General features: G+C 38.6%; 1 protein-coding gene across 1 annotated transcript in view; it reads right to left on the reverse strand.

The window, feature by feature from the left end:
* Nucleotides 1-249: 249 nt before the first annotated feature.
* PTGFR (prostaglandin F receptor) overlaps nucleotides 250-12,987 on the reverse strand; it is a 58,413-nt gene continuing 45,675 nt past the window's right edge. Inside the window, exon 2 of the mRNA XM_052638016.1 lies at nucleotides 250-540. Within this exon, the coding sequence (XP_052493976.1) occupies nucleotides 250-540 (291 nt within the window). The remainder of the gene's footprint in view (nucleotides 541-12,987) is intronic.

A 12,987-nucleotide genomic window follows, 5' to 3' on the forward strand; every position in this document is an offset into this window, starting at 1 on the left:
CTTTCAGTTTGACTCCTATAGCATTATTTTATCACATTTACCTCCAGTTGACAAAAGCATGTTAAAATATGTAATTATACAGCTAATTTAACAAATTTAAAAGCCAAGTCTGACAAAAGTGCCCCCATACTATCTGAGTGAGGGCTGATTTTTCCAGTTAGACTTTCTCTATTTATACAATTAACTGAAGTATTGCCAACTTTTTTTAAATTTTTTCCTAGATCTACACTGATTTACCATCCTATTCACCTAGGTGCTTGTTTGCTGAGTTACTTTCTCTGTAACTGGTAAATCAGAAATAGCAGCAACCTTTAAAGAATTTTTAATGGAGCTAAGCTCCCAAACATGTAAGCTGATGACATGTACTCCACAACAGCGTCTGGTACACACATAGAGATTCCTAAGGACAGCCTTCCGTAGAAGAATATACACCCAAGGATCTAAGATTTGATTCCATGTTGCCATTCGAAGAGTAAAAAGGGTTCTTTCACAAGAATCCTTAAAATCTTGTATATTCATTCCAATGCTGGCCATTGTCACCTGCAAAATAAACAAAATAGAGAAATCACTTGGTAGACATTTCCTCAGTCCTACAGTTTTTTAACTTAACAAACTGCTACATGGTATTTATTTCACTTTCCACAAAGTGATGTTCTTTTGCAAAACACCAAGAAAAAGAAATGATGGCAAAAGAGCAGAAATAGCAGAAACACTGACATAGACATCTGAATCCTTTGAATTCAAACTGACACCAGAACTATGAAAATGACAACTTATATGGCAAGTCAAATGTGCACAAACAGAATGATCGAAGAGCAGACAAACACTGATCCTAGTAACAGACCTTTCTTACTTCTGAGAATAGAAAATTCAAAGCCAACATATTTGTAAATTTCAATGAAAAAACTAAAGTTTCCGCAAATAGATTAAAGTATAGATAAGCTAAAGTTTATATAAACTATAGATAAGAGTTTTTAAATTTTTATTTAGAACAGCTGTACACTGTCACTAAGTCATGTCTGACTCTTTGCGACCCCGTGAACTGTAGCCCTCAAGGCTTCTCTATCCATGGGATTTCCCAGGCAAGAAAACCGAAGTGAGTTGCCATTTCCTTCTCCAGGGGAATCTTCCCAACCCAGGGATGCTATCCACGTCTGTTGCATTGGCAGGCGAAATCTTTACCACTGAGGCACCAGGGAAGCCCTAGCAATAGATTAGAACTGGTCTAAGCACTGAGCCTAGCTTTAACTTCTCAATGAACATTTGCAGAACAAACAAAATGTCTTTGAAAACACCTTGGATATAAAAACAAATAACAAATAAATGAACAAAAGGTAAAACTGAAAATTTAAGGGGGATTACACTATTATGTCAGCAGGATTAAGAGACAATGTAAAAGCCTAAAACCCAAAGGGGAAAAAAAAAATCAAGTCTTGGTCTTCTTGATGGGTCATTATCAAGAATAAAATGTTTCAATTTGGCTGGTGATACTTATAATTGAAGGAGAAATGTCCCTTACCAAAAGCCTCATTGTCTACACAACAAAATAAAAACTCCTTGTCTTCTTGATGAGGCATCTGAAATCCATCTCTATAACCTCATCTCTCCTGCCAACACGCTATGCTCCAACCACAGTAAAGGCCTCAACTGTCCCACATCCACCATGCCCTTCTGAGCTTTGGCTTGTATGGCTCTCATTTGAACCTCTACTCGCCATTTCTCTGCCTGACAAACCCCTATCCATCCTTCAAGCCCCAAGCATAATGGGCTCTTCTCCATGAAACTTTTCCCAACTTCACTGACATGAATTGGCAAGTTGTGCTGCCCCAGCACCCTGTCCCTACTCAGTTGTGTCACGTGCCACACTGCATGATAATGATGTATTATTTACTTGCAAATCTATGATCATCTCTTCTTCTAATTTTTATTTCTAATATCTGGTACAAAGTTGGTACCTAAGATGTTCTCAGTAAATGGTAAAATGAGCAAAATTATATTACTTTTTATTCATTGAGGCTGTTTCTAGAAGAACAGCATCTAATCATCAGAGAAACATCTGCTCATCCATCACAGTGGTCTGATATTTTGAGGCCTAGAATGTTTCTAAAAGTAAAGGATTCCAAGGCGGTTTGTTGCCACTAAAAGGAACGAGATCTTGCAGTCCATGCAGATCTTTTGGGAAATGATTCTTTCCTTTATCGCTCCTCTTGTAGGGGAAAAAATGATCAAAGTGCAGGTCTAAAGATTCTCGAATAAAACTGACCAAGTTTCACTGCACAGATAAATTAGTCCTCAGACAACAGTATCTGGGTTAAGTCCAGATTATTCTATCACTTCTCCCCAAGTTAGCTAACAAGATTGAAGAAATAAGCCTATATGAGCCCTGTTTCTCTTAAAAGAAAGAAGGGCCAAGGCCCAACTGGCAATTGACTTGACATACTTTCATTTTATATTTTTTCTTTACTTATCAAATATTTATTGACGTGCTATGTGCCAGGCAATGTGCTAGGCTCTGAGGACACAGTGGCAAACTAAGCAGGTATTGCCTGTCCTTATGAAACTTACAATCTATTTGCTTCACCTTCTTTTTTTTTTTTTTGGATATGGGGTGGGGAGGAGTGGGTTCAAGAATGAAAGAAGCAATAGTTCTCTTGCCTGATAAATATTAAGTGAATGCACTTCCTGTTAACGACCACATGTGTTCCTAGAGATCTCAGAGCCCAGCCAAGACATTGCTCTCTGTAGCTTGGAACAAAGATGCTTGGTGCACTTGGATGGAACAGCTGGGCCTAGTTTAGAAACATGCAAGCTTGAAATGCTTGAGTTACATGAGATTTACTTCTCTGACTTTTCTCCCTCCCTTGCAAACACCAATGTGGTCTCCAGCCATGAAAAAACATTGAGTCCTCTGCTGAAGGCAGCCAGTACCCAGGGTTTTTCCAGAATACCAGGGTAGTGGCCAGACACTCCTCACTCTCCCCTTCCTATGATCCCAGCCCCAGCCTGGAAGCGAGGTTGCTCTAGAACCTAGCTTGGGAGAAGCACCAAACAGTTACCCACCAAGTGGGTGGAATATTTATGTAAAAGAAGGATCATTAGTATATTTTTGACAATAGTATATTATTGAAAATTTAGGACAACCCAAGTATGCAACAAATCATAAATTATGGTAATTTCATGTAGTGAAAGATATGCAAGCATTTATGTTTGTGATTCAGTCTTATTTTAATATTTATTTTTATTTATTTATTTGGCTGCACTGGGTCTTAGTTGCAGCATACAGGACCTTTTCTTTTTAGTTGTGGCATGAAGGATCCTCTTTAGTTGCTAACTCTCAGCTGTGGCATGTAGGATCTACTTTTCCAATCAAGAATCTAACCCAGGACCCCTGTATTAGGAACTCAGAGTCCTAGTCACTGAGCCCCCAGGTAAGTTCTCAGTTTTAATTTTTTAAGGCAAGTTACCAAATATATTGACTGTATGATCCCAATTTTGAAAAACTTTATGTAATTTTGTGCACACATAGAAAAAAAAAACTAGTGTATCTCAATGATTTTCTTGGTTAACTCTAGACAGTAAAATTGCAGAGGACTTAGATTTTCTCCTGTGCTTTGTATCTAATTTAATACTTTGCTAGATTATGAATTGCTTTATAATCTGTACTTTTTTCCTCAAGTAATTTGTTGAAATATACAGGCATACCTTGTTGTATTGTGCATAGCTTTATTGTGCTTTGCAGATACTGTATTTTCTTTTTTTTCTATAAATTGAAGGTTTATGGAACCTTGTGTTGTCAGATGATGGTCAACATATTTTAGTAATAAAGTATTTTTAATTAAGGTATATATATACCTTTTTTTTTTAACATAATGCTATTACAAAGTTAAGAGCTTACAATATAGTGTAAAACATAACTGTGTTTGCCCTGGGAACCTAAAATTTCATGATTTGCTCTATTGTGATATTTACTTTACTGTGGTGGTCTAAAACCAAACTCATGATATCTCCGAGGTTGTTGTTGTTGTGGTTTTAGTTGCTAAGTCATGTCCAACTCTTGGCAACCCATGGACTGTAGACCACCAAGGTAGGAGTCCGTGAGATTTCAGGCAAGAATACTAGAGTGGGTTGCCATTTCCTTCTCCAGGGGATCTTCCCAACCCAAGGACTGAATCTGTGTCTTTTGCACTGGCAGGTGGATTCTATACCACTGAGCCATCAGGCGAGCCCTTGATCCCCAAAGTAGGCCTGTACTATTGCACTAAAGACTCAGAACTAATGTTGATTGTTTATGAATGTCTATGTTTAAGTGAGTGGGGTTCTACAGAATTGCTGTGGAATTTCAGCCCTGATAAGCCTGATAGAAGGTTGGGAGTTGGGGTAAGAGCAGGAATGTCTACCATTTTCCCCAGGCTCCGTCAACAGTCACCTCACAAACCTTGAAAGCATTCTTCTCTGGCTGGCTCATGGGAACTTGGATTCCAGAAGAGTTGTGCATAGATTCTCATCACTCATGCAGTCTTTCATCTAGTTTTCAAGAGCTACTTGACACATAACTATGCTGTGTTATTTTCTAAAACATCTTCCTTTAGAGCTTGGTAGGTTATAGTCAGTCATCTTTGTTAATGATTAGAATTCTAACTGAGAGGTGGAAAGGCCAAGTGTTTGGATAGTCTATGGAAAAACAAATTAATTAACTTGATACTTCTCAAGACATTCAACATTAAGACAATAGAGAAATAAAGAAATCAAATAAGTATGTGGGCCAGAATGTTTGTGTTCATTGCTAATTGCAAAGAGCAAAATAGACAGATGATACAATAAGATCTCCACTTATTTGGGCCACATAGTACAATTAACTGTTAAGGTAATGGCATATTTCCTAGAACTAACACCAAAAAAGATGACTTTTTCATCTTAGGGGGTGGGAATACAAAGATAGGACATCAAGAGACACCTGGAGTAACAGGCAAGTTCGGACTTCAAATACAAAATGAAGCAGGGCAAAGGTTAACAGAGCTTTGCCAAGAGAACACACTGGTCATAGCAAACACCTTCTTCCAAAAACACAAGAGACAAATCTAGATATAGACATCACCAAATGGTCAATACCAAAATCAGACTGATTATATTCTTTGCAGTCAAAGATGGAAAAGATCTATACAGTCAGCAAAAACAAGACTAGGACCTAACTGTGGCTTAGATCATTAGCTCTTTATTGCAAAATTCAGACTTATATTGAAAAAAGTAGGGAAAATCCTAGACCATTCAGGTATGACCTAAATCAAATCTCTTATGATTATACAGTAGAAGTGACAAATAGATTCAAGGGATTAGATCTGATAGAAAGCCTGAAGAACTATGAATAACTATTCATAACATTGTACAGGAGGTGGTCACCAAAACCATTCCCAAGAAAAAGAAATGCAAAAAAGGCAAAATGGTTGTCTGAGAAGGCCTTACAAATAGCTAAGAAAAGAATAGCAGCAAAAGGCAATGGAGAAATGGAAAGATACACCCATCTGAATGCAGAGTTCTAAAGAATAGCAAGGAGAGATAAGAAAGCCATCTTAAGAGAACAATGCAAAGAAACAGAGGAAAACAATACAATGGGAAAAACTAGAGATATCTTCAAGAAAAACAGAGATAACAAGGGAACATTTCATGCAAAGATGGGCTTGATAAAGGACAGAAATGGTATGGACCTAACAGAAGCAGAAGATATTAAGAAGAGGTGGCAAGAATACACAGAAAAACTGTACAAAAAAGATCTTCATGACCCGGATAATCACGATGGTGTGATCACTCATCTAGAGCCAGACATCCTAGAGTGTTAAGTCGTGGGCCTTAGGAAGCATCGCTATGAACAAAGCTAGTGGAGGTGATGGAATTCCAGCTGAGCTATTTCAAATCTTAAAAGACCATGCTGTTAAAGTATTGCACTCAATATGCCAACAAATTTGGAAAACTTAGCAGCGGCCACAGGACTGGAAAAGGTCAATTTTCATTTTAATGCCAAAGAAAGGTAATGCCATAGAATGTTCAAACTACTGTACAATTGCATGCATTTCCCATGCTAGCAAGATGATGCTCAATATCCTCCAAGTTAGGCTTGAAGTACATGAACCAAGAACTTTCAAATGTTCAAGCTGGATTTAGAAAAGGCAGAGGAACCAGAGATCAAATTGCCAACATCCATTGGATCCTAGAAAAAGAAAGAGATTTCCAGAAAAACATCTACTTCTGCTTCACTGACTACACTAAAGCCTTTGACTGTGTGGATCACAACAAACTGTGGAAAATTCTTAATGAGATGAGAATACCAGATCACAGGTTTCCTGAGAAACCTGTACACAGGTCAAGAAGCAACAATTAAAATCAGACAGGAACAATGGACTGGTTAAAAATTGGGAAAGGAGTATGTCAAGGCTGTATATTATCATCATGCCTACTTAACTTATAAGCACAGTACATCATGCAAAATGCCAGACTGGATGAATCACAAGCTGGAATCAAGATTTCTGGGAGAAATATCAGCAACATCAGATATGCAGATGATACTACCCTAATTACAGGGTACAAAGAGGAAATAAAGAGTCTTTTGATGAAGATGAAAGAGAGTGAAAAAGCTTGCTTGAATCTCAACATTTAAAAAACTAAGATCATGGCATCCAGTCCCATCACTTCATGGCAAATAGATAGGGAAAAAAATGAAAACAGTGTCAGATCTTATTTTCTTGGCCCCCAAAATCACTGTGGACAGTGACAGCAGTCATGAAATTAAAAGACACTTGCTCCTTAGAAGAAAAGCTATGACAAATCTAGACAGCATATTAAAAAGCAGAGACATGACTTTGCAGACAAAGGTCTGCACAGTCAAAGCTATGATTTTTCCAGTTTTCATGTATAGATGTGAGAGTTGGACCATAAAGAAGGCTGAACACTGAAGAATTGATGCTTTTGAACTGTGGTCCTGGAGAAGACTCTTGAGAGCCCCTTGGACTGCAAAGAGATCAAACCAGTCAATCCTAAAGAAAATCAACCCTGACTACCCATTGCAAGGACTAATGCTAAAGGTGAAGCTTCAATACTTTGGTCTCCTGTTGTGAAGAGACAACTTACTTGGAAAAGACCCTGATGCTGGGCAAGATTGAAGGCAGGAGGAGTAAGGGGCAATGGAGGCTAAGATGGTTGGATGGCATCACCGACTCAATGGTGTTCTGTAGTCCCTGGAATCACAAAGAGTCAGACACGACTTAGTGGCTGAACGACGACAACAACTGCCTATCCCGGCTTCCCTGGTGGCTCAGAGCTAAAGAATCCACCTGCCAATGCCGGAGATGTAGGTTCAATCCCTAGCTTGGGAAGATCCCTTGGAGAAGGAAATGACAACCCACTCCAGCATTCTTGCCTGGAAAATCCCATGGACAAAGGAGCCTGGCAGGCTATAGTCCATGGGATTGCAAATGAGTTGGACATGACAGAGACTAAACAACAATTCTGTATCAAACATTAAGGTGACCAAATTAATCAATCTTCCAGGCCACTCTACTCATACTCATAGAGCTCACATTCATTAAAGTTTTATTCTGGAAGTTACTCCATCATCCCCTACCCTGTTTGTTTTTCTGTTGACTGGTATCAGCACTCCAGTGGCTGCTGCTGCTGCTGCTAAGTCGTTTCAGTCGTGTCCGACTCTGTGCGACCCCATAGAGGGCAGCCCACCAGGCTCCCCCGTCCCTGGGATTCTCCAGGCAAAAATACTGGAGTGGGTTGCCATTTCCTTCTCCAATGCATGAAAGTGAAAAGTGAAAGTGAAGTCGCTCAGTCGTGTCCGACTCTTAGTGACCCCATGGACTGCAGCCTACCAGGCTCCTCCGTCCATGCGACTTTCCAGGCAAGAGTACTGGAGTGGGGTGCCATTGCCTTCTCCGACTCCAGTGGCTATTAACAATTATTAGCAACGTTAAATAAAGAATTATGCTTTTGTTCCTCTGAGTAACCATGAAAGTAATCAATCCATTAGTGAACAGTTTCTTAGTGTATACTCTGTTACTCTGTCCAGTCCTTACAGTAGATGCTAGTCATGCAAAGAACAATAGTTAGAGAAATCTCAATATAAGACATATTTTGCTTCTTTATGTGGATTTTCTGTCTCTGCAACTAAAATATCATCTTCAAGGCACATATTTTTATCTGGTTGTCTGTTATATACCCAGCACCTGGCATACCTAGGACAGGTCCATATTAGTTGAATGAATTAAATGAATGAACTTCCTATAAGTAGAGACTGATAAGAAAGCAAACAGTTATATTATTGTAAGTAATATAATAGAGACATATAAAAGGTGCCACAGGCAGAGTTATTTGCTAGTACATGATCACAGATGCAGTCATTAAAATGGTGTGTTTTTGTAATTTTTCTAGTACATAAAAACCTCATTTATGGGAGGGGGGTTCAGGATTGGGAACTCATGTACACCTGTGGTGGATTCATGTCAATGTATGGCAAAACCAATACAGTATTGTAAAGTAAAATAAAGTAAAAATAAAAATAAAAATTAATAAATAAATAAATCATTGGTAATGGAGAAAAGAAAAAAAAACCTCATTTAGTCAGACTTGAATAATTTTGCATTTATGGTGATTCTGCAGCACTTTGTATTTCTCCTTGGCACCATTTTTTTAAGGAAATTTAAATGAATATGTAATTAAGAATCCATTTCTGATGGAATGTTCAGCTTCTTTAGATACCAAGCCATTTTTTAGAATTTTATCAACATCTATCTTCAAATGAACAATGTCTATGATGACTATAGACAGTCTCATCTAGTCACTACAGCAGGTAGTTTCATACATAGTTATCTCATTCCAAGAAGCACACCATCCCTTCCTCCTTGCCATCATCAGAGAAGACTTAGTTCAGGGACACTTTTTTAGGGAATAAAAGCATACAGAGAGGTACAGTCCACTGATTTTCAAGTTATTGTCCCTTATAACATTGTTATCCAAAGACTGATCTTTAGGTTTGGCACTTAAATAATCACAGAGATGAGGGCTAATTCTGATTATGCAACTACAATCCAGTCTTACCAGATGATGATAAAGGTCCATTTGGAAGTTTTTACCAAAGAACCACTTCCTTATACCTCCATGTTTAAGAAGTTCAATCAATGTGTTAATTTGGACAACTAATGATAAAGAATGATGCATAGATGAGTGATTTTTAAATGTCATAGTACCTACAAAATTTCAAAAATTAAAAACTTAATTTTCATTTATTTCATTTATATTACCATATGGCAATTTTTATTTTTTTATTTTTTTTAGCTGATGTAATTCTTTTTCTTTTTAAATATAAATTTATTTATTTTAACTGGAGGTTAATTACTTTACAATATTGTATTGGTTTTGGCATACATCAACATGAATCCGCCACAGGTATACACACGTTCCCCATCCTGAACCTCCTCCCCCCTCCCGCCCCGTACCATCCCTCTGGGTCATCCCAGTGTACCAGCCCCAAGCATCCAGTATCATGCATTGAACCTAGACTGGCGATTTTTAAAAGGTATATAATCACTGAGTATAATCACTGAATCTATCTCACTAGAACAGGTAACTTTTAAAGTTAAATATACTTATGGTGATTTAACTATAGCATTTATGCTTAAAAGAGAACATTTTATCTCTGCAACAGTGACTACAAGAACCTTGAGAAAAAAAACTTAACTCTAGTTAGAAAACACCTAACTCCTACATAATATTTTTTAAAAGTAACAAATTGAAATGTAGAAGATCTAGCAGGATATATCTTTAAATTATGAACTTTTTCCATATCGAAATTTTATAAATTTCTACGTTGTTGAATATAGAAGGTAATATTTCAATAATTTCCTATTTATTGAATATTCATTAAAATTAAGACAATATTTGTACTTGGTGAATGATGCAGAGATAAGTAAAACAGAAATATTACAGTGTTGGGAGAAAGAAACAAAAACAGATATTATTTCTTACAACACAACTCTAGAACAGCTGTGAAATGTTGCCTACCTCCTAAGTAAACATTATGCTGCATAATACAAACACTTGTACAAATAATTTTTTTTTCTGTTTGATTTGTTGATAGATTAATCAATGGTCCAATCAACAGTGCATTTTTGTCTCTGTCTACAGACTCTGACAGTTTCAAAGAAATGAGAAAATAGGGCATACTGCATTAAGACAGCTCCCCTCTGGAATGGGACTGTCCTAAATTATAATATTTTACATGCATCTTTGCTCCTTCCTGACAGCTGAGGAAATGAGGTACAAAGCAAAGAGCAGGAAAAAGTTTCAACTGAGCAGTATGTAGAGAAGAAAAAAAGTATAATACTTGAAAAACAAAACTATTAATCTTTCCAGACAAGGGTAATTTGTAGAATACATGTATTATCATTTTGTATTCCAGTACTTTCTGCCAGACCTGTACTTTTTTTGAGTCTATTTAGAAGGAAAACTTATGCCAGAATTTCTAGGAATAATTGTCCACATAGGCCCCTGCTGCTAGTCTTTACCCCTGCAAAAGTTGTAATTTTCTGACACTTTTCAAAGGAATAAAATATAGTCATCCTAGAATACCAAACATAAAAAAATTATTCAATAAAATGTTTATATATATATATATATATACACATACATATACATGCATGCTAAGTTGTTTTCAGTTCAGTTCAGTTCAGTCCCTCAGTCGTGTCCGACTCTTTGCGACCCCATGAATCGCAGCACACCAGGCCTCCCCTGTCCATCACCAACTCCCAGAAATCACCCAGACTCACGTCCATCGAGTCCGTGATGCCATCCAGCCATCTCATCCTCTGTCATCCCCTTCTCCTCCTGCCCCCAATCCCTCCCAGCATCAGAGTCTTTTCCAATGAGTCAGCTCTTTGCATGAGGTGGCCAAAGTACTGGAGCTTCAGCTTTAGCATCATTCCTTCCAAAGAAATCCCAGGGCTGATCTCCTTCAGAATGGACTGGTTGGATCTCCTCGTCATGTCCAGTTTTTTGCAACCCCATGGACCCATAGCTTGCTAGGCTCCTCTTCCATGGGATTTTCCAGGCAAGACTACTGGACTGGGTTGCCATGCCCTCCTCCAGGGGATCTTCCTGACCCAAGGATCAAACCTGTGTCTCTGGTACCTCCTGCATTAGCAGGTGGGTTCTTTACCACTAGTGCCACTTGGGAAGCCTATATATATATATATGTACACACATATACATAGATATATATCACATGTGATCATTTCTCTAAGGAAGGCTATTGTTGTTGTTCAGTTGCTCGGTCATGTCTGACTCTGCAACCCATGGACTGCAGCACACTAGGCTTTCCTGTCCTTCACCATCTCCTGGAGCTTGCTCAAACTCACGTCCATTGAGTCAGTGATGCCATCCAACCATCTCATCCTCTGTCATCCCCCTCTCCTCCTGCCTTCATTCTTTCCTAGCATCAGGGTCTTTTCTAATGAATTGGCTCTTCATATCAGGTGCCCAAAGTAATGATGCTTCAGCTTCAGCATCAGTCCTTTCAATGAATATTCAGGGCTGATTTCCCTTAGGATGAACTGGTTGGATCTCCTTGCAGTCCAAGGGACTCTCAAGAGTCTTCTCCAACACCACAGTTCAAAAGCATCAATTCTTCAGTGTTCAGCTTTCTTTATGGTCCAACAGTCACATCCACACATGACTACTAGAAAAACCACAGCTTTGACTATATGGACATTTTTCACAAAGTAATGTCTCTGCTTTTTAATACACTGTCTAGGCTTGTTATAGTTTTTCTTCCAAGGAGTGAGCATCTTTTAATTTCATGGCTGCAGCCACCATCTGCAGTGATTTTGGAGCCCAAAAAAACTAGAGTCTGTCACTGTTTCCATTGTTTCCCCATCTTTATGCCATGAAGTGATGAGCTTCCCTGGTAGTTCAGCTGGTAAAGAATCCGCCTGCAATGCAGCAGACCCCAGTTCAATTCCTGGGTCAGAAAGATCCCTTAGAGGAGGGCATGGCAACCCACTCCAGTATTCTTGCCTGGAGAATCCCCATGGACAGAGAAGCCTGGCACACTACAGTCCATGGGGTCCCAAAAGAGTCTGGCACGACTAAGCAACTAAGCACAGTACATCTTAGGAGAAGGAAGGCTATGGATATGTGCTATGCTTAGTTGCTCATTTGTGTCTGACTCTGTGACCCCATAGACTGTAGCCTGCCAGGTTCCTCTGTCCATCGGATTTTTCAGGCAAGAATACTGGATTGGGCTGCCCTTTCCTTTTCCGGGGGATCTTCCCAACCCAGGAATCAAACCAGTGTCTCCTGTGTCTCCTGCACTGCAAGCAGATTCTTCACCCACTGAGCCATCCAGGGAAAAAAAAAACATAAGAAATGTGAAATAAAATAAATCAAAAGATATGTTCCATGAATTAAATCGAGATTGTATTGAATTACAATGAGAGCAACTTACTCATAACTGAATGAGAACAAACTCTACAGTTAAAAGAAAATTTATTACCAACTGCAGACTCTACCACAGAACTGGACCAGCATCAAAACACATGCCAAGATCCAGTCATAGGAACTGGTCATACTGGTAGTTACGGGATCCTAATTCTCAGGAAAGACAGAAAGCCTGCTGTAAACTAGAGCAACATGATATAGAACCTAAAGCAAGAGATACGGCTATGAATAATAACAACTAGGAAAGCTCTTTTATATAGTTGATCAAATAATCTTCATAATGACCCTATGACTATGTACTGTTGGCATCTACGCTTTACAGATAAGAGAATTGAGGTTCAATAAGATACGGGACCAGTCCATGTGAAGTGTTGGGCTTGAATGAAAGCATACTCAGGGCCTGTCCTTCTAATGACTACACTAGACTGCCTAGGGGGCCTGCAATTTACTTGCTCAATACTCTCGCCAAACTTCAGGAGAGTAAAGAAAGCTTCTTAGGGA

The sequence above is a fragment of the Budorcas taxicolor genome, chromosome 3 (genome assembly GCF_023091745.1).
Source record: "Budorcas taxicolor isolate Tak-1 chromosome 3, Takin1.1, whole genome shotgun sequence".
Taxonomy (NCBI): Eukaryota; Metazoa; Chordata; class Mammalia; order Artiodactyla; family Bovidae; genus Budorcas; species Budorcas taxicolor.